Source organism: Propithecus coquereli, unplaced genomic scaffold (genome assembly GCF_000956105.1).
Source record: "Propithecus coquereli isolate 6110/MARCELLA unplaced genomic scaffold, Pcoq_1.0 Scaffold426, whole genome shotgun sequence".
Classification (NCBI taxonomy): domain Eukaryota; kingdom Metazoa; phylum Chordata; class Mammalia; order Primates; family Indriidae; genus Propithecus; species Propithecus coquereli.
The window spans coordinates 869,497-897,465 of record NW_012150019.1 but is presented as its reverse complement, the minus strand read 5'-3'; the positions used below and the strand labels follow the sequence as shown (position 1 = coordinate 897,465).

Here is a 27,969-nt window from a genome sequence, read left to right as displayed (position 1 = left end):
AAGATTCTCTCAGATCCCCTCAGAGACCTAGGTGTCTGGGGTGCACCCCCAACACTGGGCCTGGGGCCAGTTGCATTTCTGGGCTGTCACGTGGTTTCCCGGCCATGCTGGGCCAGGGGAGGAGCAAGGTCCAGAGTCAACTGCCCCAAGCCCTAGACTGACCAGAAGGGAGCAGACGGACAGGCGATCTGACCCGTCTTGGATCCTGCAGCCATGAGGCTCCTCTGGGGGCTCATCTGGGTGTCTAGCTTCTTTGCTTTGTCTCTGCAGAAGCCCAGGTCCTGGAGGCGCAATGCTGGCTGCTGGGGTTGGGGCAGGGCTGGCAGTGGGACCTGATTCAGGAGCGAGGGAGAGCCAGGGTGAAGGGGTCAGAGTGAAGTCTCACTGTTGGCCCTCACCGTTCTCCCCAGGTTGCTCCTGTTCTCTCCTTCTGTGGTTCATCTGGGGGTCCCTCTATCAGTGGGGGTGCAGCTCCAGGATGCGCCCGCAGGACAGGTAGTGAAAGGATCAGTGTTCCTGAGAAACCCGTCCTATAATAATGTCCCCTGCTCTCCAAAGGTGGGCTTCACCCTCAGCTCAGAGAAAGACTTCGTACTTCTCAGTCTCCAGGTAACTGGAACCTACACGCACCTGCCGCTTTTGGGGGCCTCCCATCTTGTTCTCCTCTGTCTTCTTGTAAGGGTCTTTGTCTTCCCACTGGCCTCCTCCCCTCCTCTCCTCCCACCCCAGTGGTCTCCTTCCATGTTTCTGTCTTGGTGTCTGTCCTGTTCTGTCTGCTTGCTCTCTGACCTACTCGCTCTTTCTCTCCTGACAGATCCCCACGAAAGACAAGAAGAGCTGTGGCCTCCATCACCTCCTCAGGGGCCCCAAGGTCCAGCTGGTGGCCCAGTCGCCATGGCTGAAGGACTCTCTGGGCAGAGACACAGACGTCCAGGGTGTCAACCTGCTCTTCTCCTCTCGTCGGGGGCACCTCTTTCTGCAAACTGACCAGCCCATTTATAACCCTGGCCAGAGGGGTGAGTCTGGGCCCCACGGCCGCTGCCTTCATCCCCTTCCCAGCCCACTAGGACATGTTTGGTGCCCCTTAAGTGAGGTAACTCTAAAGAAAGTGCCACACGGGAGGGTTGCTTAGCAAATATGTGTCCTCCCCTCACTCCCTGGGGTTGGGCCCACCCTCCCTTTACACACGGGCTCCCACTCACCTCTCTCGTCCTCCATTCCCAGTTCGGTACCGGGTCTTTACTCTGGATCAAAAGATGCGCCCGTGCACTGACACCATCACGATCACGGTGGAGGTGAGTCGCTGACCTCTGGCCTTCTTGAACCTGGCCGCTGATGTGACCTCCCCCCCGTGACCACTTCTCCTCCCCTTGTAGAACTCTAACGGCTTCCGCGTGCTGAAGAAGGAGGTGCACGCTCCCTCCATCTTCCAAGATGACTTTGGGATCCCGGACATCTCAGAGTGAGCTCCCCGATCTGGGAGTTACCCCCCAGCCACACCACCCCAGTTCCTGTTTCCCTTTAGGCTCTCTGCCTACCCTCCCCCCACAGTCACATCCCAAGATGCCCTCGACCCCCTGAGCCTCCTGAGCCTCTGGCGAACCCCACAGTCCTCTCGCCAGGAAGCAGGCCGCTGCCTCTCATGGCCCTCCTGCATAGATGGGCTGAGTCCCTTCCTGGTCCATCCTCAGGCCAGGGACCTGGAAGATCTCAGCCCGATTCTCAGATAGCCTGGAATCCAACCGCAGCACCCAGTTTGAGGTGAAGAAATATGGTGAGAGCTGGTGACACAAGGGACAGGCAACTGCTTTTCAGAAGGAAATAGGGGTGGAAGGAGAGAGGTGGGAAAAAGGCAGGGCCAGGGACATATGGGTGCCACGGCCCTGGGGGGAAGGTGTCTCTGAACTAGAGGCTGACCTGTCTACCCCTTCGCTCTGGCTCAGTTCTTCCCAACTTTGAGGTGAAGATCAGCCCTGGAAAGCCCTACATCCTGACGGTGCCTGACCATCTTGGCGACATGGAATTAGACATCGAGGCCAGGTAACCAGCCCACCAACGCCAGGTCCTGCTCCCAGGGCTCCCCATTCAGCGCGAGCGGCTGTTCACCCCGCTTCCCTCCCCAGATCATTGTTTCCCCAGCCCTGGCCCAGCCTCTTCCCAGTTTCCCCGTGGCAACAGGTATATCTACGGGAAGCCAGTGCAGGGGGTGGCGTACGTGCGCTTTGGGCTCCTGGGTGAGGACGGCGTGAAGACTTTCCTTCGGGGGCTGGAGAATCAGACCAAGGTAGGAAGGCGGGTGGGGAGGCAAAGGAGGTGAGGCAGGTGAGGGAGACGAGGTGGGAGGCTCAGCCTCACCCACGTCCTGTTCTATTCTCTGCCCCAGCTGGTGGGCGGCCAGAGCCACATCTCCCTCTCAAAGGTGGAGCTCCAGGCTGCCCTGGAGAAGCTTAATATTAATGCTGCTGACCTCCTGGGGCTGCGTCTCTATGTTGCAGCAGCCATCATTGAGTCTCCAGGTGACTGACTTTCCCTTATTGTAACCCCAGACCCTTGTCCCCGACCTCTAAGCGGGCCCTCTGTTCTCCAGCACCAACACCACCCCTGACATCTCCCGCCTCATCTCAGACTCAAAGCCAGGAAAGACCCCTGGTCTTCCTCCAACTCTATCTCTGTGTGATTCTGCCCCTCTCCCCGGCTCGGTTTATTTTATTTTATTTTTGCTCCTGCATTTGTGAATGAGCACTCACTCATGCAGCGGACATATGTTATATACCATCCGTGTGCCATGTCCTGGGCTGGGCTTCGAGCCAGCCCGTGCCCTGAGGAGCTCACTGCCTTGCGGGAGGGAAACGCTCCATTCTCCCCTCTCACTGTCCTGTTTCTCTCTCCTGGGCTCTGCCCTCCACCTCTCTCTGCCCTTTGTCTTGCAGGAGGGGAGATGGAGGAGGCAGAGCTCACATCCTGGCGGTTCGTGTCGTCTCCTTTCTCCTTGGATCTTAGCAACACCAAGCGACACCTTGTACCTGGGGCCCCTTTCCTGCTGCAGGTTTCTTCCAGAGGCGGAGGCTGAGGAGGGGGACGAGCGTTGGTGAGGAGGGCACAGGGTCTCACTGACCACTCTCTTTTACCGGCCCCTCCCCTGCCCGCATAGGCCCTGGTCCGAGACATGTCTGGCTCCCCGGCCTCTGGCATTCCTGTCAAAGTTTCTGCCACGTTGTCTTCTCCTGGGTCTGCTTCTAAACTCCAGGACTTTCAACAAAACACAGATGGGAGCGGCCGAGTCAGCATCCCCATCGTTATCCCCCAGACCACCTCAGAGCTGCAGCTCTTGGTAGGGGGAAGGGACACGGGGAGGCTGGGTTCCTGAGGATCCAGGGCCCAGCCTGCGGGGAGGAGTGCGGTACCTAGGTCCTTGCCATTGGCCCCTCTGCCCTCTCTCTAGGTGTCCGCAGGCTCCCTCCACCCAGCCACAGCCCGGCTCACCGTGAGGGCCCCGCCCTCAGAAGCCTCCGGGTTTCTGTCTATTGAGCGGCCGGATCCTCGGCTCCCTCGTGTTGGGGACACTCTGAACCTGAACATGCGAGCTGTGGGTGTCAGCGAGGCTACCTTCTCTCATTACTACTACATGGTGCGCATCAGCCCAGGAGTCGAGGAGGGCAGCGGTGCGGGGAAGAGCCCTCTGGATGGAGCTGGGGGTGCTTCAGGGCTGGGGCTGTACCATGAAGAGAAAACCACTCTTGTCCCCCCTCTTCTTGGCCCAGATCCTGTCCCGGGGTGAGATCGTGTCTGTGAGCCGCGAGCCCCGGAGGACCCTGACCACGGTCTCTGTGTTCGTGGACCATCACCTGGTGCCCTCCTTCTACTTTGTGGCCTTCTACTACCATAGAGGCCTGCCAGTGGCCAACTCCCTGCGAGTGGACGTCCAGGCCGGGGCCTGCGAGGGCAAGGTAACCGGGGTCAGGAGAGATGGCGGAGGCCAGGGTGATTGCTAGGAGAGCATGGATTTAGCTTGGGGTGCAGCAAGGATGCCGGGACTGAAAGGAGCTCTTCCACTCTGACTTCTCCCACCCCCTGCCCTGCCAGCTGGAGTTGAGCGTGGACGGTGCCAAGGACTATCGTGCTGGGGAAAGTGCAAAGCTCCGCCTGCAGACCGACTCCCCAGCCCTGGTGGCACTGGGAGCCGTGGACACGGCTCTGTATGCTGTGGGAGGCAGGTCCCACAAGCCCCTCGACATGCACAGGGTTTGTCCAGACCCTCTCCCCAGCCCTCTGCCCCTCCATGGCTCATCCCCCTCAACCACTGCCTTAAGCCCTGGGCCCGGCCTCTGGGTCTCACTGGGGCTTCCCACAGACTCTTCCCCCTTCCCTCAGGCCTGGGGTCTCGTCTGCTTCCTCTCCTGGCCCCGGTCTCTGTCTCCCACTCTCTGTATCTCTTTCATATCTGTCCTTTCTTCCCTGCCCTCTGACCCACGGCTGAGTGGCTGGTCCTGCCCCTCGGCCACTCTTGGCTCCCAGTATCCCTGCTTTTTCTCGCCAGGTCTTTGAAGTTATGAACAGTTATGACCTCAGCTGTGGTCCTGGGGGTGGGGACAGTGCCCTTCAAGTGTTCCAGGCAGCGGGCTTGGCCTTTTCTGATGGAGAAAAATGGACCTCAACCAGAGAGAGTGAGAACAGAGGAGGAAGGGGAGTGGGTGGCAGGAAGATAAGGAAGGAGGAAGGACCTGGGGGCAGCAGGAAGAGGAGAGGTGGCAGTGGCTGGGCAGGGGAAGGGGAGGAGGGGAGGAGGCCACGTGTTTGATGCCTTGACTGCAGTCTTGCTCTCTCCCAGGTCTGAGCTGTCCCAAAGAGAGGAAAGCCCGGAAAAAGAGAAATGTGAACTTCCAAAAGGCGATTAGTGAGAAGTGTGAGTTGTGCGTGCCTAGGAAGCAGCTGGAGCTCTCCGCTTGGGATGGGGGGTCTGCCTCTCTGCCCCCTGGCTCCGCAGTGAGCCAGTGTGTGGTATTTGGCCAGAGATCCAGATTCCAGGGTTAAAAGTGGGTGGGCGGGTGGCTGTCTCCCCTGGCCTTTCTTATGTTGCTGTTCTCTCAAGGAGAGTCTTTGTGGATCTCGGGGTCGAGGTAAGGGCTGAAGTGTCTCCTTTTTGTCCCCTCGAGCTCACACCCACCCGGCCCTGCAGTGGGCCAGTATGCCTCTCCCACAGCCAAGCGCTGCTGCCAGGACGGGCTGACGCGGCTGCCCATGACCCGCTCCTGCGAGCAGCGGGCAGCCCGCGTGCTGCAGCCGGCCTGCCGGGAGCCCTTCCTGTCCTGCTGCCAGTTTGCTGAGAGCCTGCGCAGGAAGAGCCAGGCCAGGGGCCCAGAGGGCCTTGCCCGAGGTGAGGGGCTGGGTGGGGTTGGGGGACAGGCAGCAGTGCCTGGAAGGGCAGAATGGCCCCCTCCTCACTCCGGTCCACCGTGGTCCCCCAGCCCTGGAGATCCTGCAGGAGGAGGACCTGATCGACGAGGATGACATCATCTTGCGCAGCTTCTTCCCAGAGAACTGGCTCTGGAGAGTGGAACCGGTGGACCGTTCGCAAACGTGAGGGTGTGGATGGGCCTGGTGTTGTCTCTGAGCTGCGTCTGGGGCTGGCCCGGGTGTGATGGGACTTTTCCACTCTTCCCCAATCCACAGGTTGACGCTGTGGCTCCCCGACTCTCTGACCACGTGGGAGATCCATGGTGTGAGCCTGTCTAAAAGCAAAGGCAAGGTCACCCTGCCTGGGCCTCAGGCTGCCCCTCCTCATTTCCCTCGACCCCAGCTCCCTGCTTAGCCCTTTGCTTTCAGTATAGGTAGGGGCCAGAGATCTGGGGCAGTCTGTGCCGGCATGTGCCTGGCTTGGGCCAGAGAGCAGAGGCAGGCTGAGGGCAGGGCTGGGTTACCTGTGGACCTAGGTCTTGAGCCCCGCCCCGCCCAGCGTCTGATCTTTGCCCTCTGCCCATGCTCCCTCGCCCATCAGGCCTGTGTGTGGCCACGCCAGCCCGGCTCCGAGTGTTCCGCGAGTTCCACCTGCACCTCCGCATGCCCGTATCTGTCCGCCGTTTTGAGCAGCTTGAGCTGCGGCCTGTCCTCTACAACTACCTAGATAAAAACCTGACTGTGAGGCCCCGTGGGAGCCTGAGCACATGGGGGCTGGGGGGAGCCAGGGGCAGGTGGGGGTGGGGAGCTTAACTGGGCTGGAGCTCTGGCCATCCCCACTTTCCTGTCCCCAGGTGAGCGTCCACGTGTCCCCAGTGGAAGGGCTGTGCCTGGCTGGGGGCGGAGGGCTGGCCCAGCAGGTGCTGGTGCCTGCAGGCTCTGCCCGGCCTGTTGCCTTCTCTGTGGTGCCCATGGCAGCTGCTGATGTGTCCCTGAAGGTGGTGGCTCGAGGGTCCTTTGAGTTCCCTGTGGGGGATGCAGTGTCTAAAGTTCTGCAAATTGAGGTGAATGGAGCACCCCCGAATCCAGGTCCCTGGGTTTCCAGCTCTGTCCCTCACTGTCAGCCTTCTCTGCTGGGCAGGCCAAGGGCCCAACACCCAAGGCCAATGCTTTGGTGTGTTCACATCTTCTACAATTCTGATCCAACTCTGCCCCTGAAGTTTGAACTCAAAGTCCTGGGAGGGTCTGCTCCCACCGGCAGGGGCAGGCCATAGTCCTGCATGATCTCTCACAGCCATGTTTCCCCTGAGACAGAAGGAAGGGGCCATCTACAGGGAGGAGCTGGTCTATGAACTCAACCCCCTGGGTGAGTGACCTCCCCACCGCCTCCAGCCACCAGTTTCCTAAGGGCATGTGGGTGGCCAGGGATGTGGACAGCAGGACAGACTGCCAACTTCTCCCATCTCCCCAGACCATCGAGGCCGGACCTTGGAAATTCCTGGCAACTCTGATCCCAATGTTATCCCTGATGGGGATTTTAGCACCTTTGTCCGGGTTACAGGTAGGAGGGTCCTCCAGTCCTTCCCAGTGGTTACCCTTAGATTCATGTGAAGCCTGTAGACCCCTTTAGGTGCCACAAGCCCATGATCCTCTGATCCCCACCTTCTCCCTCCTGCGTAGCCTCAGATCCACTGGACACTTTGGGCTCCGAGGGGGCCTTGTCACCAGGAGGCCTGGCCTCCCTCCTGAGGCTTCCTCGAGGCTGTGCGGAGCAAACAATGATCTACCTGGCTCCGACACTGGCTGCTTCGCACTATCTGGACAAGACTGAGCAGTGGAGCATGCTGCCCCCCGAGACCAAGGACCATGCCGTGGATCTGATCCAGAAAGGTTCTGGGTGCAGGGGCATGCAGGGGTGGGGCTGGGCAGGGCAGTTAATGGAAGATGGGCAGCCCAGGAAGCTGGGGAGAAAGGAGGTCCCCAATGGGAACAGGGAGAATGGCCTTGGACGCAAACAGTGGAAGAGTGGGTGTCATCTGAGCAGCCATCTCTCCTCTCCAAGGCTACATGCGGATCCAGCAGTTTCGGAAGACAGATGGTTCCTATGGGGCGTGGTTACACCGGGACAGCAGCACCTGGTGAGGTTGGGAGAATGGTTCCAGGTCTCTGAGAGGGGTCAGGGCAGGTGGGGCAGAGCTGTTTCAATGGGAGGGTGAATAACCAGGTACCTGGGGGCTGTGGGGCTGTGTCCCCTAGAAGGACTGTCTCCATCCCCAACTCTCCCTTCTTCCCCACTAGGCTCACTGCCTTTGTGCTCAAGGTACTGAGTTTGGCCCAGGAGCAGGTGGGCGGTTCACCTGAAAAGCTGCAGGAGACGGCCGAGTGGCTGCTGACCCAGCAGCAGGATGATGGCTCATTCCAGGACCCCTGTCCAGTGATCCACAGGGCCATGCAGGTGCGGGCACACTGGGAGGCTGGGCTGAGGAGCATCAGTGGGAGGACTCCCTGCCCCACCCCCTCCTGTTTGACATCTTCTTTTCTCCCTAACTAGGGGGGCTTGGTGGGAAATGATGAGACCGTGGCGCTCACAGCCTTTGTGGTCATCGCCCTTCACCATGGGCTGGCCGTCTTCCAGGACGCAAGGGAGCTGAGGCAGAAAGTGGTGAGGACAGCATGTTCCTGCCCTTCACTGGCCCCCAGCCCTGCCCCTTTCTCCTCAGGAGTCCAGGTGCCCAGGCCCCTGACATTCCTCCCCACTTTCTTCTAGGAAACCTCCATATCGAAGGCAAGTTCATTCATCGGGGAGAAAGCAAGTGCTGGGCTCCTGGGTGCCCATGCAGCTGCCATCACGGCCTATGCCCTGACGCTGACCGAGGCCCCCCAGGACCTGCAGGATGTTGCCCACAACAACCTCATGGCCATGGCCCAGGAGACTGGTGGTGAGGGACAAGGGGTTCAGGCAGTGAGCCCAGGGCCCAGGGGACTTTGGGATCCCTTAGTGTGCCCAGAGGGAGAGATTGGGTGAAGACCCTGAGAAGGAATTGAAGGATAAGCAGGGATGATTCGACAATAGAATCAGGAGAGCCCAATGGGGGCATCCAAGGGCTAGGTGACTAGGATCCTCTCTTCGCCCTGCCCTGTTCACCTGTGGGGCTCCCTTCACTTCCAGACAGCCTGTACTGGGGCTCAATCGCCAGTTCTCAGAGCAACGCTGTGTCACCCACCCTGGCTCCTCGCAGCCCGGCAGACCCCATGCCTCAGGCCCCAGCCCTGTGGATTGAAACCACAGCCTACAGCCTGCTGCATCTGCTGCTCCACGAGGGCAAGGCGGAGATGGCGGACCAGGCTGCAGCCTGGCTCACCCGTCAGGGCAGCTTCCAAGGGGGGTTCCGCAGCACCCAGGTAGGGGCTGCCCCAGGACTCTAGGGGTGGGTAGTCCTGCGACCAAGCCCTTGAGTTCTGGTCCAACCTCCCCAGGACACGGTGATCACCCTGGATGCCCTGTCCGCATACTGGATCGCTTCCCACACCACCGAGGAGAAGGAACTCAATGTGACTCTCAGCTCCACCGACCGAAATGGCTTCAAGTCCCACGTGCTGCATCTGAACAACCACCAGATTCGGGGGCTGCAGGAAGAGCTGCAGGTGAATCACTCCCTCGCCGGGGTTGCCGTGACGCCTGGGCCTACCATGGCCAGGCCAAAAGCCATCCCCCCTCCCCATCTGTGGAATCCCCAAGGCACTGACTTCCTGGCTGTGTGGCCTGGAGGCACTTACCTAACTTCTGAGTTTCTTTTCTCTCACCTATAAAATAACAGGTGCAGAGTCTACTCAGCAGGGTTGTTAAGAGGCTGAAGTGAGATGATGCACATGAAGGAAAAGTTTTGTGGAAATGCGAGGTGGGGGGGTGGGGGTTTGCGGGAGGAGGTAAGTGCTTGGAGCAACAAGCAGGTTTCCTGCGCCTTCTGACATCTCTTTCCCTTTTTTGCTGCTGCCAGTTTTCCTTGGGCAGCAAGATCAGTGTGAAGGTGGGAGGAAACAGCAAAGGAACCTTGAAGGTGAGGGCCCAGGGGAGGGGCGGGCTGGGGCAGAGGAGGGAGGGGAGGGCTGAGTAGACCTGTGGTTTCCCACCACAGGAGAGTGGCCCAGGCAAGGAGGAGGCACCTCAGGGCTGGTATTCCATGCTTCTGTCCCGGGCGCTTCCCTTGCTCTGTTCTCTCCATCTCTGGGCACCTTTACCCGCTCAGTGGGGATGGCCCCGTGTCCTGCTCCTCAGCCCAGGCCTCCTCCCTGACCCAGGGGCTCCACATGTCCCACGGCACCTGAGACACGGCATGTCCCACACGCTTCTTCCTCCTGTGTTCCTCGACTGGGTGATGGGAGCCCCTTCCACGCAGGAGCCGGCAACCACTCTAGAGGATGTCTTAGGGGCCCCTCTCCTGAGCCCTTCCTTGTAGCCCCAGTAACTCCCCCACTGCTCCCCGACTGCCTGGGGCCCTCATCACTTGTGTCCTGGATTCTGTGCTGAGACACTTGGAACTTCTCCAGACCTCACCTGTCTGAGCCATTGTCCAAACGGCAGTGAGACTGACCTTCCGAAAACACCATTGAGATCAGCCTTGGAGAGAAGCCAGACTCCCCCACCGCATCATGGCTCATGTGGTTGGGCCCCTGCCTATCGCCCTGGCAGACAGACACACTCATCTACACAGCTCTATTTGCCTTGCACGTCCTTCTCCTGCCTCCTGTCCCACGGGACAAGCTCTTTCTCCTCCTTCAAGCTTCCGCTGGAAGCCTTTCCTGAACCTTCCGTTCCAGCCTGCCCCGTGCATGTCTGGCGTGCTGGCCTCCCAGGGCAGGGCCCTGCTCCTTCTCCTCTCTGTCTCACTGTCTCACCCAACACCTGTGGCATATCTGGTGCCCACTCATGTGTGGACTGTCCAGTGAGGGGACGAGAAGGGGCTGAAGGCTTCAATCCCTTAGCTCAGGGAGATGCCCGCAGGTGTGGCACTGGAAAGAGGTCTGTGTCCCCAGATGTCCTGTGTCCTCTCCCTGCCCCTTCCTGAGCCAGGTTCTTCGTACCTACAATGTCCTGGACATGAAGAACACGACCTGCCAGGACCTTCAGATTGAAGTGACAGTCAAGGGCCACGTTGAGTACATGAGTGAGTGTTGGGGCTGAGAGGTCTCGGGGCCTGGCAGGGGCTGGCGCAGGCAGCCGAGCCACCATCCTGGCCCCTCCTCACAATGCTCCCTGTGTAGTGGAAGCAAACGAAGACTACAAGGACTATGAGTATGACGAGCATCTGGCCAGGGATGACCCAGGTGCCCACGTGCAGCCTGTGACGCCCCTGCAGCTGTTTGAGGGCCGGAGGGACCGCCGCAGGCGGGAGGCGCCCAAGGTGGTGGAGGAGCAGGAGCCCAGAGTGCAATACACCGTGTGCATCTGGTGGGCATGCGCAGGACGGCGGCACTGAGGCTGGGGCGGGGCGTCTGAGCCTGCAGCCGAACCTGACGACAGGCCACGTCTCTCCACAGGCGGAATGGCAAGGTGGGGCTGTCTGGCATGGCCATCGCGGACATCACCCTCCTGAGTGGATTCCATGCCCTGCAGGCTGACCTGGAAAAGGTGCGGGCAGTTGCCCACAACAGCCGCCTCCTCCCCAGGGGCTGAGCCCTGTCATGCGCAGGGCCCAGGGCCACCAACCTGTGACTGTCTCCCCTTCCCCACAGCTGACCTCCCTCTCTGACCGATACGTGAGTCACTTTGAGACCGAGGGTCCCCACGTCCTGCTCTACTTTGACTCAGTGAGTGGGGAGGGCCGATGTGCGCAGGGGATCGGTGGCACCCGGTTTGCTGAGCGAGTGTTGTGAGGTTTCTCAGGAGACAGCTGTGTCAGCGGCCAGTGCTCTTGAGAACGTGTGATATGAGCAGGAGGACATGACAAGAGTGTGAGCCACATGAGCCACAGTATAGCAAGGGGCAGACCTCCAGGAGGCCCCTGCTGCAAGCACAGGCGGGCTCCAAGTGCCAGTCAGCAGGGCAGGGACCCCCGGGTTTGAGAGGGGAGCCTTCTGTAAAGCAAGTTTTGTTCAACTTGAGGGGCTGCCCCTGTTTTTCTGTTGAGCGTCCTAGTTTTTTAAAATATTAAAGTGTATTTTCCTTTACAGAGTAATGGTGGCCATAGATGGCAGTTGGATTGTCTTTCCGTGGCCTTGCTTGGCTAAAACAGTTATCAACCCTTGATGGCCCTCAAAAAATTTATCGAATATTAACTGTAACCTCTGGGAGAACATGCGAGAGAGGCATGGTGGCCAGCATTAGCCAGGCGTTTGTGGTTAGGAAGATGCCTCTGCCCAGGGCCTGCAGAGGGGCAGCCCCCATCAGCTAGAGAAGCCAGGCAGAGGAGTCTGGGTTGACACACGACGGAGGCTGTGGAGCTAGGAAGATTCCTGGGCAGGGAGCTGACAGTGCACTGGCCCAGCTTCTGAGCGACCCTGGCAGGGCGCTGGGCTGGACTGGGCCTGTGTGGCTGTGAGATGGGAGTCAGGCCTAGGACCTGAGTGTGGGGGTCATGGGAGCTGATGGAACCTGCTGTTAGGTCATGGCAAATAAAGGGGGACCCGATGGTATCCATGACAAAGACAAGGCTGTCTTTGGGTGAATGGGTTTGGGGGGGGCAGCAGAGTGTATTGGAGAACTTGGAAGTCCTGACAAAATCCTAATGCAAGGATGGGGCTGAAAGCTCAGTTTGGGAACCGTCAGCCTGGATGGGTGTGGTGGGAGCCGGGGAGTGCTTGAGACCCCCACAGGGAGCGCAGAGGAAGGGAAGGGAGAAGGGAATGTGAGCAATATCACGTCAGAGCTGGGGCAGCCCAGAAGCTAGCCCTCAGCTTAGGGAAGTTTCACAGAGAGCGTGTTCGTGATGCAAGACTCTGCAGAGGACCTGGGCAGTGAAGGCTGGGACAAGGTCACCATCTGGGCAGTGAGGTCATCAGGGACCTTGGGTAGCAGCTTTTAGAGTTCTATCAACAGGAAGGTAACAGAATGTGAAGGCACAGGCAATAAGACCAATGAGACCCAACAGAAGCAGGCCAAGGAAATCAGCACAGCAGCGGGCAGGCCCGGGGAGTGGGTCTTATCTCTCCTCCCCACCCTGTCCCAGGTCCCCACCTCCCGGGAGTGCGTGGGCTTCGGAGCTGTGCAGGAGGTGGCCGTGGGGCTGGTGCAGCCGGCCAGCGCAGCCCTGTATGACTACTACAACCCCGGTGAGCACTCTGGCATTCAGGGGAGGTTTGGGATAGGTGCCCTCCTGCGGGACATCAGGAACTGGGGCAATGAAGGGTGGCTGGGAGCCCTGGCGCTCCATGGGACTGAGGAGGCAGAGAGGAGCAGCCTGCACCTTAACTCCTCTCTGCTCTTCCCCAGAGCACAGATGTTCCGTGTTTTATGGGGCACCACGTAAGAGCAAACTCCTGTCTACCCTGTGCTCCGCTGACATCTGCCAGTGTGCTGAGGGTGAGACTGGGGCCCGCGGCTGGAGTGGGAAGACTGGACGGGTGGGGCCTATGCACTATCTTACCTGGGCCCCCAACTTCAGGGAAGTGCCCTCGCCAGCGTCGCACCCTGGAGCGGGGGCTGCAGGAGGAGGATGGTTACAGGATGAAGTTTGCCTGCTACTACCCCCGCGTGGAGTACGGTCAGGACCCGCCCTCGGGACCAGCTGTTTCGGTCTCCCCGGGTCTGCCTGTTCCTCTCAGGCCACAGGCAGCCTGACACCGCCTTCCAGCCTTCTCAGCCTCTGGGCCTCTCAACCTTCCCCTCTTCTCCTAACCCCTCTTAGGCTTCCAGGTTAAGGTTCTCCGAGAAGACAGCAGAGCTGCCTTCCGCCTCTTTGAGACCAAGATCACCCAAGTCCTGCACTTCAGTATGAAGGGAACCGGAGAAGGGCGGGGCTGGGGGCAGACAGGGAGGCTGAGGTCTGGGTTTGGGGCCTGATCACTTGGAACTGTGAAAATTCAGACAAGTCTGAGCGCAGATCCCCTCAGCCTCTCAAACACCCTAGGCCTGCCCATAAATAGGGACGCGGTAGCGCCTCTTGTAGGGGTGGCGAAGGTTAAATAAGAGAGTTGCGCAGAGCCCTGGCCCTGTGCCACCGTGCACCGCCTCCCCCTGACGACTCTGGTGCACGTTATCTCCTCAGCCAAGGATGTCAAGGCCACTGCTGATCAGACCCGCAACTTCCTGGTGCGAGCCTCTTGCCGCCTGCGCTTGGAGCCTGGGAAAGAATATCTGATCATGGGTCTGGATGGGGCCACCCAGGACCTCAAGGGAGAGTGAGTGTTCTGGTCGCCTCATCACCTTCCCGAGGGAACAAATCCCTGGTGCCTGGGCCCCACCCCTCAGAAGCTAGGTCCTGCTGCCCTCTGCTCCGCCTGCCGTCGTCCTGACCCCTGCTGATGGCCCCTTTGCCCCTGCAGCCCCCAGTACCTGCTGGACTCCAATAGCTGGATAGAGGAGATGCCCTCCGAGCGCCTGTGCCAGACCACCCGCCAGCGGGCAGCCTGTGCGCAGCTCAGAGACTTCCTCCAGGAGTACCGCACTCAGGGCTGCCAGGTGTGAGGCTGCCTCCTGCCTCTCCCAGGAGGGGCCTGGTCCCCTGCACGCAGCCGTGGGACAGGTCCGAGTCATAATAAAGGCCTTTGGCAGCAGTGTCGGCGTGTGTCTCTAGGACTGAGCAGTGCCCCACTGCCCGACCCAGGTTCGGGGGGCCAGGCCGGGTTTGCTCCCTCTTGGACCCTCAGAGCCTGGATGAGCTCAGGCTGCCCACTTCCGCCTGAACGCCCTGAGTGCCCCCCTAGGAGCTAGTCCATGGACTACCTTGAGCAGAACTGGACCCAGCAGCCTGTGCCCTGAGGACCACAGTGTACACTGAGGCCTCCCTGAAGTGTGCTTCCAAGGCCCTCCGTTGCCCGGTTGTCGCCAGTCACCATGGCCTCAGGCAGGGCTTGTGCTCAGCTGGCAGCTCTTCTGCCTTAGGAGCTGCCACCCAGCCACATGTCCCCTACTCTGTCCTCACGCAACTGGCACTGAATCCTGGTCAGCTGACACTTGACCCTGTTATCGATGGCATTAGGTACTTTCCCAGAGTTGTGCGATCCTTAGGACTGGTGATGTCTTCATCCAAGTGCTGATTTTAAACAAGCCAAAAGTCTAACTTTGTTAATACACCGAGGAAGCTGTTGTTCTACTGGGATCTACCCTCACCACTGTGCCAGCCTCACTTCCCCCATTTGGTGGCACCTCTGGGGTCTGCAGGGGTGACCTAGAAATCGTCCAAAGAAGTTAACTGAGATTAGTTTTGATGGAAACCATGACAGTTCAGCAGCCTGCCATTCAATCATTCAACAGAAATTCATGTTGAGAAATGAGAGAAATTCACCTCACTCCATGCCATGCCCTGTGCTGGGGGCCAGAGCTACAGCTGTCACCTGGCTCCAGGGGCTTGCCATCGGGAGAGGTGAGGACAAGCAGTCCCTGTCCTCTGTGAAAGGCATGGCGTCCGAGAGCTGCCTGGCTCTGTGGGGCCTCTGTCCCAGTCAGGGGCGGTGCCAGAAGGGGTGGGGAAGGCTTCCTGGAGGAGGTGGCATCTAACCTGGGGTTCTGAAGGCTGAGAAAGAGGCAAGAAGTGGGGGTAGATGAAGGCATTTGAGGCAGAAGGAGAATATACAAGGCCCAGAGGCCAGGGGCAGGACAGCACATTTGGGGCACTGCACGTAATTCATCGTGTTTGGAACTCGGATTTGGTAGTGGGCTGCGGGCGATGGGTGTGGCCAGATAAGTGGAGTCGACTTATGAAGGGACAGCCACAAGCACGCCAACCTTCCAGGCCACTCTCCTTTCACACTGAGCTCTCTCTTACTCCGTGCAACTTTGAGAAGTTCTGGCCTTTCTCAGTATTTCAGAGGTTTCCCAGGGCTCTTGCCTGCATGGCCCTGTGGTTGCCCGGCAGATCTTTGTCCCAAAAGCCAGTCGGCATGGTGGTGACATAAACCCATTTGCCAGAGCCGGGGATTCAGTTGCAGCTGTGGCAAGACATGGTCTGGGAGGTCTACCACAAAGAAGGTGACAGCTAGCCCAACCCCAGAAATCCCAACCCTGTTTTCTCCCTCCCAGTCCCACGTGTGTATCCGGGCTGAGCTGAGCCTCTTCCACCAGGACCTCAGGAGTGAACTCATCAATCTAGCGGGTGGCACGGCCAGGATCTTGACGTGGGCTCTCCAGCAGCACATCCTGTGCTCTGGGTAAAGCTCTGAGGGGACAGGGCCCCCTCCTGGGCACTGGGTCTGTTTACAGAGCCAGGGATGGGGAACTGGGGGACAGCATGGGCCTTGGGCCCCCTCCAACGTCTGGGCAGCCCTGGCTTCTCACTGAGCCCTGCCACCTGTCTTTGGCACCTCTCCCCAAGCCCCTCAACTGTGTCCTTACCCACAAAAGTGGTCTCTGATAGCCACTTGCTCCAGTGGGACCCCACCCCCTATGGCTATGGCTTCCAAAATAGGGTTGGCCCCCTAATCCTGACCTAGCCGTGGCAATCAAGCTCCTTCCTGGGGACTTTGGAATTGATGGGGCCATGCCCAGTTGTGCTGGGAACATACACTGTCCCCAGGCTGGACTCTGGTCCGGGAGGCAGTTCTGTTCTGCCTGCGCCTGGAAGCGCAAGGAACTTGACTGCAGAGAGGATGTGAAAGCAGACGGAGAAGTGAGGAGCACAGAGAGGAGGCTGCCCATCTCCAGGGCTTTTTCTGTTCCCCATCCCTGGCCTTCTAAGCCCAGTGAGTCCTCTCCCCTGCTTTCCTGTTCCTGAGTTCTGTGAAATACCCCTGTATTTGCATAAACATTCCTATTTTTACCTCAAACCAGCTCAAGTTGGTCTCTTGTCCTTGCAACCAAAGAGAGGTGCCCCTACTGACTAAAGGTATAGATTCTGCAGCCAGATTGCTGGGCTGGAATCCTGCATCTGCCGTTTTCTAGCTGTGCTCTTGGGCGAGCCACTCTTGCCTCCGTTTCTTCATCCATGAAGCGGGGATGAGACTAGTGTTGCACATGGAGCACGGTTGCGAAGGGTCGAGTTAGAGCAGGCAAAGCATTAGAACAGTGCCTGGTAACATAGTAAGTGCTCCAGACGGGAGACCATATATTTCTTGGTCTTCTGGACACATGTGCGAGTGAAAGGGACACCATCGAGAGTTACCCTGGAACTACAGGTGTGTACTGGAAGGCCCCAGGTAAGCCAGGCCATGTGGTCACGCTACCTGTCAGTTAAAAACGAACAAACAGAAACCCTGTGCAGGTCCCTTCCTCTGTGTTTTGTTCTTCAGGCGGTCCTGGAGTGTGTGTCAGGCAGCGGCGGCCCTTTCTCTCAGAGACAAACTGCACTCCAGCAAACCGGTCCCAGGTGGGGGGTAGAGGGGGAGGCCCAGGCAGGGGTGGGCACATCTGCCCACACAGCTGATGCGGAGCCAGAAAGATGATTCCGGCTGCCAGAGAAAAGGTCAGGGTTGCATTTTCTTTCTTCCTTCCTGATGGATAGTCCGTTTTTTGAAATGTGGACTCCCCAAGGCCAATGGGACTGGTGCCATTCCAGAAATGTGTCACGCTGTGGGCGGGACGGTGGGAAGGGACCTGAGGGTGGGTGTCGAGGGAGGCCCCCCAAATAGCCTGAGCAGCAGGATGGACGACAGGGGCTCCGGAGGTATAAGCGCGTGTCGGGGCCTCGTGTGGTGTCTGGCCATGCTGCTCCTCGGGCTGCTGCTGCTGCCCCTGCTGGCCGGTGCCTGCCTGCTGTGGGGCCAGTGGAAGCGCAGGAGCCTCCACCTCCCGCCTCTTGCCCCGGGCTTCCTGCACCTGCTGCGGCCCAACCTCCCCATCTATCTGCTCAGCCTGACCCAGAAATTCGGGCCTATCTACAGGCTGCGCCTCGGGCTGCAAGGTGAGTGTCTTCTCCCTCTCGGCCCCACCGTGGGAGGACAGCAGGGTCCTCTCCCTGCTGACGCCCTGCACTGGCTGTCCCGCAGAAGTGGTGGTGCTGAACTCCAAGAGGACCATTGAGGAAGCCATGGTCAGAAAGTGGGTGGACTTTGCTGGCAGACCCCAGATGCTGTCCTGTAAGGGCTGGGGGCCTTTCCTGGGGGAGCAGCAGGGGCTGGGAGGGGCAGAAGATGGTCAGACCCCTGGCTTCCTTGGTCCGTGTTCACCCTCCACCCCCTGCCCCTCCTGCAGACAAGCTGGCGTCTCAGGGCTACCCGGACCTGTCCCTAGGGGACTACTCCCTGCTCTGGAAGGCCCACAAGAAACTCACCCGCTCAGCCCTGTTGCTGGGCATTCGCGACTCCATGGAGCCCGTGGTGGAGCGGCTGACCGAGGAGTTCTTCGAGGTGAGACTGGGCTTCCACGGCCACCTCAGGTCAGCCTCACCTCTCCCGGCAGCCCCTGCCCTGCCCGCTCAGCTCCTGCTCCTGCTCCTTCCCCACAGCGCCTGAGAGCACAGGCTGGCACCCCTGTGGCCATCCACAAGGAATTCTCTTTCCTCACCTGCAGCATCATCTGTTACCTCATCTTCGGAGACAAGATCAAGGTCGCTCATAGCCCCTCAGGCCCACCCTCAGCCCCTCCCCGACCCTCTCCTGAACTGAAAGCATTCCTCCTTTTCTGGTAGGAGGACAACTTGTTACATACCTTTCATGGCTGTGTTCAGGAGGTGATGACAGCCTGGGACCACTGGGCCACCCAAATTGTGAACCTAATTCCCATTCTCAGGGTGAGGAGGTGGCGCCCGGGCACCCTGGGTCCTGGGAGAGGGGGTGGGTGGAGGAATGGGTTCCCAGCAGCTATGATCTCTTGCTTCCCGCCCTAGTTCTTCCCTAATCCAAGTCTTCAGAGGCTGAAGCAGGCCATGAAGAAGAGGGACCACTTCGTAGAGAAGCAGCTGAGGTGGCACAAGGTGGGGACTGTATGTGGCCCAGGCTCCCCTCGGGCCAGTGATGCAACTGGCCCCAGCATCGCTGCGAGACAGGTTCTCCTGCCTCCCGAGCTCTGGGCCTGTTGCCATCCCACACCCCTCTCCCCAGGCCAAGCCCTCAGCCCATCCCTCCTACCCTCCGCAGGAGAGCCTGGTGGCAGGCCAGTGGAGGGACATGATAGACTACATGCTCCAAGAGGTGGCACTACCCAGAGTGGAAGAGAGCCCTGGACAGCTCCTTGAAGGGCACGTGCACACGTCTGTGGTGGACCTTCTCATAGGTGGCACTGAGACCACGGCGACCACCCTCTCCTGGGCCGTGGCTTTCTTGCTTCACCACCCTGAGGTGTGCCCTGGGGCAGGCAAAACTCCTTCCTGGAAGCCTGGGTGGGGGGACCCAGCTTGCTCGGCTCTGAGTCAGACTGTGCTTGCCCAGAGGTGCCACCCTCTCCTAATTGGCACAAAGGCTCCACTGGATTGCTGGGGAGTGGCTGGAGGCTGGGCAGCTGTGGGCTGGCTCGGGTAGGGCTCGGACCCTGGATGTCCCCACTTCCCAGATTCAGCGGCGACTGCAGGAGGAGCTAGACCTCGAAGTGGGCTCCAAAGCCTCTGGCTCCTGGGTCTCCTACAAGGACCGCGAGCGGCTGCTCTTGCTCAACGCCACCATTGCCGAGGTGCTGCGCCTGCGGCCCGTTGTGCCCTTGGCCTTGCCCCACCGCACCACGCAGCCCAGCAGGTGACTCCCGAGGGATGGGCGAGGAAGGCCTGAGCCCAGCGAGGTCTCGGCCAGCGCCTAACTCCACCCTCCTTCAGCATCTTCGGCTATGACATCCCTGAGGGCACAGTTGTCATCCCCAACCTCCAAGGCGCCCACCTCGACGATGCAGTCTGGGAGCGGGCACACGAGTTCTGGCCGGGTATGTGGGGGGCTGGATGCCTGTGTGCGGAGGTGGTGGAGGCCGGTTCAGGGGGCCACTGAACGCCCCCCGACCCTGTCTGTCCACTTGCCCACAGACCGCTTCCTGCAGCCGGGCAAGAGCCCCAGAACACTGGTATTCGGGTGCGGGGCCCGCCTGTGCCTGGGAGAGCCGCTGGCGCGCCTGGAGCTCTTTGTGGTGCTGGCCCGACTGCTGCAGGCCTTCACGCTGCTGCCGCCTGAGGGCGCCCTGCCCTCCCTGCAGCCCCAGCCCCACTTCAGCACCAACCTGGAGATTCCGCCTTTTCAGGTGCGGCTGCAGCCCCGGGGGATGGGCAGCCCCAACTTGGGCAAGTGCCAGTGACCAGGCAGGACGAGTGCCAGCCACGTGCCTCAGTTTCTCCTTTATTGCTCCCATACAAAACCCTCCCCTCCCCCCTGTAAACATGGTGCTGTGAGATCGCTGGCAGAGAAGGCTCCCTCCAGTGGCCGGGTGGTGAAGGCGGACCCTGGCTCTTCTCTCGGGCGACCCCTCAGTGCTCGACAGTCATACTGGGGCGCGAGAGAGGCGGGCACCAGCTCAGCCTCCTCCCGCTGGGGACCGAAAGCTTCTTGGTCTCAGCTTCATTTCCGTGAAGGGCACCGAGAACTCAAAGCCCTTCCAGGAGTACCAGCTCACTCCCTGGGAAAGGGGTTGCCAAGCGTCAAAGCCAACGTTCTATCTGCCCCATGCTGCCCCTCTCGAAGGCGGTTCCCAGCACTCGAGCAACCTCCCTCCTCGCTGCCTTCCTAACCCTCAGTCACCAAGGACTGGGGCTTGATCCTGAGCCGGCCCTTCCAGCCAATAAATCCTCTCGAGATAACTGCGAGGTCGGCGTTATTATTCCACTTCACAGATAAGGAGCCTGAGGCTCCGGGCTGCTCAGTCCCATGTCCCATCGCACCACAGGGCACCCCGGCTCCGTGTGCCTACCACCCTCACCTGGTGGTCCACTGTGCTCCCGTAGAGCCCGTTGAGGTTGGCATAGTGGCAGTTCCTGTACCACCAGGCCCCTCGGTAGGAGACAGCGCAGGAGATGAGCAAGTTGTTGGGGTCTCGGTCACGGGCAGAAAAGACACTGCCGCTGTGGTAGCTCATGGAGTCCCCTGGGAAGGGCAGAGGCAGGAGCGATGAGGGCCTCCCCTCTGGCCCACCCTCCCGGCCCCTGCAGCCCGCCCTTACCCGCGGTGCCATGGTAGCCCTCCAGGTGGAGGCGGTAGTACTCAGCAGCCGAGTCCACTCGGAAGGAGTCGTACTGCGCGAACACGGCCTCGTCCCCCGCCCGCAGGTCCACACGCATGGAGTAGTCTCCCGCCTTTGTCAGGCTGTGCAGGGCCTCATTGCCTGGGGGTGGGGGTGTGCCCTCATCAGGGCCCTGCTGTCCACAGGGCCCGACCCCTCCCTAGTTCCCCAGTCCCTGTGAGGCACTGACCCAGCCAGAACTCCCCAGAGATGTTCCCAAAACCATGGGCATACTCCTCCCAGTCCCTCCAGAAGTCCGTCTGTCCGTCCATGCGGCGCTGGAACACCTGGGGAGCAGGTGGAGGCACCATCAGCCTCTGCCTCCTGGAGCAGCAGCCCCTGCCCTGCACAGACCCCGGGCTTTCCGATGCCACCCACCAGCCAGCCGCCCCCATCAGTCTCCAAGTCACAAAACACGTTCAGGGGCCGCTCGCGGTTGCCGTTGAGGAAGATGGTGGTGGTCCTCGAGGTGCTGGCCCCGTTCTGCATCTCCTCCCCACAGTCCCTGGGGAAGGGGATCCGCAGTGCGCCTGGGGAGAAGAGAGTGTCGGGCCGGTCCTTTATCCAAACCTTAGGCCCCTGCGGCCACCCAGCCCCCGACCTCAGGCCCCAGCGTCCAGGTACCCGTGGTGAAGGAGGTGGACACAGGCGGCGTGAGGCTCTCGCCCCACATGGCCCGGAGCCGTGCGCTGTAGGGGGTGGAGGGAAAGAGGCCTAGGAGCCGGTGAGAGGTGACCCCTCTGGGGAGCAGGATCTCCTGTGGGACAGACAAGGGGCAGGTCAGGGGAGAGGGGGGTGGAGACCCACCCACTGGGAGAGCCACAGGCAGCACCTCCTGGGATCAGCCCAGGAGGGAGTTGGTCAGCGGGGCAGGAGCCGGGCACCTGGGTCTGTCCACCGGGCGTGTCAAAGCTGAGCAGGTAGCCTGTGGGCGGGACTGGGGGCTCAGTCCAAGTGAGCAGGGCCGTGCGGGGGGTCACTTCCTTGGCCTCCAAGTCCTGGGGGGCCTCCAGCCCTGGGAGGGAAAGTGGGAAGAGGAGATGGGGATGAGGCCATCCTGGTTCCCTCCACCCTCACCCCCCACATCCCACAGGCGTACCCGTGGTGAAGGTAATGCTGGCCGGGGAGGTGAGGTTGGGGCCCCGAAGGCCCTGCACGGTCGCCGTGTAGTTGGTGTGGAGCACGAGGCGGTGCAGGGGGTAGTCCTCCGCGCTGCCCGGGGCTGAGCCCTGCAGAGATGGGGCTGGGAGTGCAGGTGGATGTCATTGCCTGTCCCCTACATGTCCTGCCCCCGCTCTCCCCACCCTCAACCACTGAGTCCCCTTCAGGCCTCAGCCCTGCTCACCCCCGGGGGCTGTAACCCGGACGTCATATGTGTCCACAGGATTCTGGGGGGGTTTCCAGTGCAGCAAGGCGGAATCCTCGGTCAAGTTCAGTGCACGCAGCTGGGTGGGGCCGTCAGGAACTGGGAGAAGGGCAGGGCCTCAGGTGTCCTCGCACTCTCCTACCCCTTACCTCCCCCAGCTCCACTGGCCTCCCCATTCCCTCTCACCCCCACCCCTTGCCCAGGCCCCAGTCCATCTCACCCGTGGTGAGGAAGCCTGTGAGAGGCTCACTCTCCTCAAAGCCGCGGACTGAGACCACAGTCACCTCGTAGCGAGCACCTGGGATCAGCCCCTGGAGTGTCTGGGTCCGGGCCCGGCCATCCACCTGCACGCTCTGTGGCTCCCCTGAAAACACGTTGGGGGTTGGGTTACCCAGGGAACCCCACAGCAGCTGGAGGGTGGGCAGAGTGCAGGGGGCAGGAGAAATGCAGGCAAATGAGGGCATGGGCAAAAAGGTGTCACCTCCATCCGCCAGCTGATAAGAGACTTTGAAGCTGTCCACCCTGGATGATGGGGGCATCCAGCTGACCTTGGCCGAGGTCTCCCCAATTTCGCTGAACTGGAGATCTCGGGGGCTTTCCAGAACTGGAGGGAGGAACAATGGTGAGGGCAGTGGTAGGGAGATTCTTACCGCGGGAGCCCCACCCTGGGCCCTGCTCCAGGCAGGCTCACCCCCCTTCCTCTCTTCCAGCCCCCAAGAGTGGAAGCCGCTTGCTTGCAGGTTCCTCAAAGCCCTCCCCCAATCACCAGCCTCCCCTCTGGCTGGGCGCCAAGGCCCTCCCTGCGAAGTACCAAGACCCACTTCGGGGCAGAGTGCGTGTGAGCCGGCGCGGCTTCACCTGGGCTGAGGGTGCGGGCGGTGCCCTGGATGCTGTCGGCCTTGTGCGGCCCGCGCAGCCCGTACAGCGTCAGGCTGTACAGGGTCCCCGGACGCAGGTCCCGGAGCACGGCCGAGCGCCGTGTCCCTGGCACCACCAGCTCCCGCTGCAGCAGAGGACGTGGATGCGGCTCCAGAGTGCTGGGTGATGGGACCCCAAAGCGGAGGAGGAAGGAGTCGAAGGCCTCGGGTGGGGCCTCCCAGTTGAGCCTCAGAGAACTGGTGGTCACATCAGTCACCGACAGCTGGGACAGGCGGGGCCCTGGCTCCCCTGGGATCTGACCAGCAGGAGCCGGCCCTGCACAGAAGGGTTTGGAGACAGAAGCACACCAGCTCGGTGACCTAGTGTGGGTCCCTTCTGCTGCCCACCCTGGCCTCTATTTCTCCATGTGTGGAATGGAACGAGTGAGGCACTCGCAGCCACAGGTAGAGGATCTGCCGGAGTAGAGCCAAGGGCTGCTCAGATGCAGTCCACCTGCCTCCCTCCTTGGTACCCACTCTTTCCCTATCGCCACCACTTCTGGGCAACCCCAGCCCCAGACTAGTGGCCAGCAAGGCCTGGTGGTACCTGTCGTGCCCTCGGTGGAGACGGGCCCCAGGCGCTTCCCTTCGCGGAGGCCATAGAGGAAGAACTTGTAGGGGGTGCTGGGCTCCAGGCCTGAGATGAGGACCTTGCTCTGGTCACCATCCACGAGCAAGGCCTGGGGCTGCCCGTCTGTGTCCTCATACTGGACCACGAAGGAATCAAAGGGGCCCCGTGCCACATTCCACGAGAGACGTATAGAGTCTGGGGCTGTGTCGGTCACCGCCAGCACCCCTAGGCGGGGCTCTTCAGGGGGTTCGGGGGTCTCTGGCGCTGGTGTGTCCTCTTCTGGGGCTACATGGGAGAAGGCCAGGGGAGAAGCTGAGGCGCGTGGTGCCTTGGAGCCCTTCTCTTTCTACCTTTTCTTTGTTTTTTTGTATAAACAGGGTCTTGCTATGTTGCCCAAGCTGGTCTTGAACCCCTGGCCTCTAGTGATTCTCCCGCCTTTGCCTCCCAAGTAGCTGGGACTACAGATGTGTGCCACCATGCCTGGCTTTTTTTTTTTTTAATGTTTCAGAAATGGTATGTTGCCCAGGCTGGACTCCTGAGCTCAAGCCTCCACCACCTGTGTCACTGGGACCCAAGCATGTACCACCATGCCCGGCTCCCTTTCCATCTTGCTCCCCAAAGAGGGGGTTGTGGGATTGCCCCAAGGCTGAGGTGGGACTCTACAGGTCCTGGCCATGGCAGCCATTTGGAGAGACAGAAGGGACCTACGGTCTTCTAGTATCTTCCCTCTCCTGAGTCTTGGCATTGACTCCTGCACCCCGGGGCCTCTGAGCCCCACGCTGCGGCCTGTCTCCCGCGCAGCTGCTGCACTGCTCCTTCGTGGGCTCCCGCGCTGTCTGAGTCAGGCACTTGCTTTCCCCTTCTGCACCCGTGTCCCACTGAGCCCTACCTCTAGATGTCAGCACAGGCCCTGCCCCGCCCTCCACCTGGGATGCATCCGCTGAGCTCGGACACCGGTGCTCCCTTCTGAGAAAAGAACTGGCGGGTTAACGTGACAGGCAAATCACACCAGCCAGGCCCACATGCCCTGGTCGGGCCGGTCTGAGGTGGGCGTCAGCAGCCCCGGAAGAGGAACCTGTACCATAAATGCAGTCACTTCTCCTGGTTTCTGTGTCTCCCGCCCATTGTGTTTTCCAGTGATTTTCCACTTGAGAAAATGCTCCTGACTCATCCATGGCAGGGCCGTTTGCCCCCATCTGGGCAAGGCCACCCTGCTGGGAGGCAGTAGCCGCCCTAGCGAGTAATGGTGGCCGCTGGCAGGCATGGAGCAGAGAGTAGGGGTTGGCAGACCTGTCCTGGCCCCTGCCTTGACTCCCTGACCCAGGTCAGAGCCGAGGGCTGCAAACTCAAGCTCTTCCTCCCTCCTGGGCCCTGGCCAGGGCCCCCATCGCCCCGGCCACTCCTGCCAGTCCTTTTGTCCTCTGTCCACAGGCACAAGGAAAGCCACTCAGGCCAGCTCACTGGAGCTGAGCAGGACAGTCTCACCTGTCATTCCCAGGACCGACACGGGGCCCAGGCGCTTTCCTCTGAGGAGCCCATAGAGCAGGAACTTGTATTTCCTGCCAGGCTCCAGGTCCCCTATGGTGACCTTGCGCTGGTCTGCGGCCACAGGCACCACCTGGGGCTGCCCGTTTTTGTCCCTGTACTGGACCACGAAGGAGTCGAAGGGGCCCTGGGCCACCGTCCACAACAGGCGCAGGGAGTCTGAGGTCTCCTCATCCACTGTCAGTTCCCCCAGGCGGGGAGGGGGCTGCGGCTCCTCCTCCCGGGGAGCTGTGGAGAGGGTAGGGGAGACTCTTAGTCAAAGGCTGCCTTCCTCTCAGCACTGGCAACTTCTGGGAGGCCCGAGTGCTGGGAAAGGGTCCCTGAAGTGTGGCCTCAGGGACAGCCCCCGAGGAGACAGGCCTCTCTGGTCCTGCCCCTCAGGAAGGAGGGAGAGCAGCTCCATCTCCTCAGGAGGCCACTGCCAGCTCCTTTCTGTCCCTGCTGCTCCCACTCAGACCAAGGGTGCGGTGAACACGTAAATGATCACACCCCGAGAGAGGGGTGGCCTGGTGCAGAGAGGAGCTCAGCTTCCCCTGACCCCAGCCCCTGAGCAAGCACGTGGCCACAGCTGAGAGGCCCCCAGGAGGCATCTGGGCTGTGAGGGCTGGTCCGGGGAGCTGGCTGGCACGTGGGCAGTGGAGCAGAGGCTGGCACAGGCGGCGGTGGGTGCGGCAGGCGGCCTGCACCCTGTCTCCTCAGTGAGGGTTTGGGGAAGAGAATTATGGAGTCTGAGGGCCCCAGGGTCTGACTGGCTGGCTGCTCTGTCCTCCCCTGGCCAGGATGACTCATGGTCCTGGGAGCAGGGTAAGGGTCAGCGACCTGCCACACCCGTTCCTTGGGGGGCTGAGTCACGGGCACCACACCACCAGGTTTTTCCATCGTCTTTCTGTAGCCAAGGCCTCCTTATTTTCCACCTCTTGCCTCAAGCGGGGATAGAGGGAGGGGATGGGAACCACAGTTGCGTGCCAGTGGCCATGATTCATGACCATTATGCAGGTGAGGCGGCCGAGGGTCAGGGGAACGGAGTGGCTTGTCCTCGGTCGCACAGCCAGCAAGGGCTGGCACTGGATGTGAATACAGGTCTGCTTGGCCCCGAAGCCCGGGTTCTGTTTCCTTCCTGGGCAGTCAGCCGGTGAAGGAGACAGTGCACATAAAATGCTCAGAACTGCCTTGCACACAGCAGGGCCTGGCTTCTGCTGTTCTGAGACTTGTGCCAGGGCTGCAGACGGGATCAATCTCACGGGAAGGCCAAAGGGCCAGCCGGGGGGCTCAGGTAAGAGGCAGCTCTGGAAAAGGCGGGAGGCAGGGCCGGGGCTCACCCGTGGTGGCCTCGGCAGAGGAAGGGCCCAGCCGCTTGCGGCCTGCCAGGCCATACAGCAGGAACTTGTACTTGCGGGAGGGCTCCAGGCCGGGGACGGTGACCTCCCGCTGGTCTGCGGCCACCGGCACCACCTGGGGCTGCCCGTCCCTGTCCTTGTACTGGACCACAAAGGAGTCGAATTCACCCGCAGGGACCGTCCAGGAGAGGTCCACGGAGTCAGGGGTCACGTCCGCCACTGCCAGCTCCCCCAGGCGGGGAGAGGGCTTTGTGTCTGGGGCTGGAAAAGGAAGTGAGGTGCACAGAGGGTGAGACAGTGATGGAGCAGAGGGACCACTGGGCTTCCTGGGCTGCTGTGGTTCTGCAAGCTGGTCCAGGGAGCAGGAGGGGTGACTGGGCCAGGAGTCGGGATGAAGGAGGAGCCAGGCAAGAAAGCAAGTGTCCCCTGGGGCGTGGGAGCGTAGGGAGAAGGATGGGAGTGAGGGGGAAGGGGAGCTGAGGGCCTGGGTTTCAGGCGACCCAGTAAGTAAACGGGTCCTGAGGCCGGAGGGCGGGGCTCGGAAACGTGAACGTCCAACTGTCGCCACAAGGGGGCGCGGGCCGGCAAGGGGCTCCCAGGGCCCCGCTCACCCGTCTTCGCCTCCACAGGGACCGGGCCGTGGCGTTTCCCATCCTGCAGTCCGAAGAGCAGGAACTTGTACTTGCGGGCCGGGTCCAGCCCCAAGATGGTGACCTCGCGGAGGTCTCTGCTCACGGGCACTGCCTGCGGCTGCCCCTGCGCATCCCTGTACTGCACCACGAAGGAGTCGAAGGGGCCCTGGGCCACCGTCCACCACAGGCGCACGCTGTCCGAGGTCACCTCCGCCACTGCCAGCTCCCCCAAGCGGGGCTCCACGGGGGGCCGCGTGGGGAGGGCGGCTGGAAAATAGCAGCAGGGACAGGGTCAGGAGGCAGGAGCTGGCCCCGGGGAGGCGTGCTCTCCAGGCTGCGGAAAGGACGCTGCTTAGCACCCTCTCCTGAAGCGCTCACCGCGCTGGCACTGCCGCCGGCAGCCCACCACGACATAGGAGCAAGGTGCTGTGATTATTATCACCCCCATTTTGCAGGGATCTGAGGCACAGAGAGGTTAAGAAACGCTTGCAAATCACACAGTGACTACATGTCAAGGCAGCTTCAGATCCCGGCAGCCTGCCCTGGAACACACTCTGCGCTGCTAAAATACCCCCAAGAGCCCGAGAATTCGGCAAGTGAACAACTGAGCGACTTGGAGGTTCTGGATGACGCGAGGCAAAGGAAGCTACAATGACTGGGGCACAGACATGCTCTTCTGACTCTGAACAAAGTCTCCTTCAATCCTCACTCAATTCAAGGATGAGGCAGGATCACAGCAACATTTGGGAGAAGAGAGGCACCTGGAGGCCCCGGCAGGAGAGCTGCCAACATCCAAAGGAGAAAGACAAAAGAGCAAAGAGGAAAGCCCAGCGGTGTGGGCCTGTCTCCCACTCACCTGTCACGCCCACGGTGGACGCGGGGCCCACGCGCCGCCCCTCGTGGAGGCCGTACAGGTGCATCTTGTACTTGCGCCCGGGCTCCAGGCCCCCCACGGTCACCTCTCTCTCCTCACCCCCGACACGCACC

General features: G+C 60.9%; 3 protein-coding genes across 3 annotated transcripts in view; 2 read left to right on the top strand and 1 right to left on the bottom strand.

Moving 5' to 3' along the window:
- Nucleotides 1-137: 137 nt before the first annotated feature.
- On the top strand, nt 138-14,107 carry C4A (complement component 4A (Rodgers blood group)). Its single transcript, XM_012653671.1, has 41 exons — nt 138-278; nt 411-609; nt 815-1,016; nt 1,225-1,295; nt 1,377-1,462; nt 1,692-1,774; nt 1,944-2,040; nt 2,179-2,284; nt 2,384-2,516; nt 2,931-3,046; nt 3,152-3,331; nt 3,443-3,628; nt 3,762-3,947; nt 4,084-4,242; nt 4,538-4,664; nt 4,829-4,903; nt 5,177-5,374; nt 5,466-5,577; nt 5,671-5,741; nt 5,996-6,135; nt 6,249-6,458; nt 6,709-6,760; nt 6,866-6,955; nt 7,075-7,284; nt 7,457-7,532; nt 7,693-7,849; nt 7,946-8,056; nt 8,162-8,333; nt 8,564-8,796; nt 8,872-9,039; nt 9,393-9,452; nt 10,466-10,559; nt 10,657-10,843; nt 10,933-11,023; nt 11,128-11,202; nt 12,561-12,663; nt 12,824-12,913; nt 12,996-13,094; nt 13,239-13,322; nt 13,599-13,731; nt 13,876-14,107. The coding sequence occupies exons 1-41, from the start codon at nt 214-216 to the stop codon at nt 14,015-14,017; spliced, it is 5,229 nt and encodes a 1,742-aa protein (XP_012509125.1). The 5' UTR covers nt 138-213; the 3' UTR covers nt 14,018-14,107.
- A 1,214-nt stretch (nt 14,108-15,321) lies between these two features.
- On the top strand, nt 15,322-19,714 carry LOC105817863 (steroid 21-hydroxylase). The gene is made up of 10 exons (XM_012653672.1): nt 15,322-17,387; nt 17,473-17,562; nt 17,678-17,832; nt 17,931-18,032; nt 18,114-18,215; nt 18,312-18,398; nt 18,562-18,762; nt 18,974-19,152; nt 19,230-19,333; nt 19,431-19,714. Exons 1-10 carry the CDS (start codon nt 17,045-17,047, stop codon nt 19,694-19,696), a joined length of 1,629 nt encoding a protein of 542 aa, XP_012509126.1. The 5' UTR covers nt 15,322-17,044; the 3' UTR covers nt 19,697-19,714.
- Nucleotides 19,715-19,720: 6 nt separating this feature from the next.
- TNXB (tenascin XB) overlaps nt 19,721-27,969 on the bottom strand; it is a 64,377-nt gene continuing 56,128 nt past the window's right edge. The window contains exons 23-39 of the mRNA XM_012653640.1: nt 27,839-27,965; nt 26,962-27,249; nt 26,333-26,611; nt 24,954-25,241; nt 23,445-23,753; nt 22,839-23,174; nt 22,462-22,584; nt 22,201-22,344; nt 21,960-22,079; nt 21,714-21,857; nt 21,499-21,629; nt 21,239-21,371; nt 20,993-21,144; nt 20,805-20,901; nt 20,555-20,716; nt 20,315-20,478; nt 19,721-20,014 (exon numbers count right to left, since the gene is read on the bottom strand). Of these exons, the coding sequence (XP_012509094.1) occupies nt 19,913-20,014; nt 20,315-20,478; nt 20,555-20,716; nt 20,805-20,901; nt 20,993-21,144; nt 21,239-21,371; nt 21,499-21,629; nt 21,714-21,857; nt 21,960-22,079; nt 22,201-22,344; nt 22,462-22,584; nt 22,839-23,174; nt 23,445-23,753; nt 24,954-25,241; nt 26,333-26,611; nt 26,962-27,249; nt 27,839-27,965 (3,099 nt within the window). The 3' untranslated portion in view covers nt 19,721-19,912. The remainder of the gene's footprint in view (nt 20,015-20,314; nt 20,479-20,554; nt 20,717-20,804; nt 20,902-20,992; nt 21,145-21,238; nt 21,372-21,498; nt 21,630-21,713; nt 21,858-21,959; nt 22,080-22,200; nt 22,345-22,461; nt 22,585-22,838; nt 23,175-23,444; nt 23,754-24,953; nt 25,242-26,332; nt 26,612-26,961; nt 27,250-27,838; nt 27,966-27,969) is intronic.

What these genes read in the sequence shown, in the direction of transcription:
- C4A (XM_012653671.1), top strand. Translation starts at nt 214, where the DNA reads ATGAGGCTCCTCTGGGGGCTCATCTGGGTGTCTAGCTTCTTTGCTTTG. An exon ending in GGGAGCTGAGGCAGAAAGTG is followed by an intron (nt 8,057 to 8,161) that starts GTGAGGACAGCA and finishes ACTTTCTTCTAG; the next exon opens with GAAACCTCCATATCGAAGGC. An exon ending in CATGGCCCAGGAGACTGGTG is followed by an intron (nt 8,334 to 8,563) that starts GTGAGGGACAAG and finishes CTTCACTTCCAG; the next exon opens with ACAGCCTGTACTGGGGCTCA.
- LOC105817863 (XM_012653672.1), top strand. Translation starts at nt 17,045, where the DNA reads ATGTGTCACGCTGTGGGCGGGACGGTGGGAAGGGACCTGAGGGTGGGT. An exon ending in TGACCGAGGAGTTCTTCGAG is followed by an intron (nt 17,833 to 17,930) that starts GTGAGACTGGGC and finishes CCTTCCCCACAG; the next exon opens with CGCCTGAGAGCACAGGCTGG. An exon ending in TCTTCGGAGACAAGATCAAG is followed by an intron (nt 18,033 to 18,113) that starts GTCGCTCATAGC and finishes CTTTTCTGGTAG; the next exon opens with GAGGACAACTTGTTACATAC.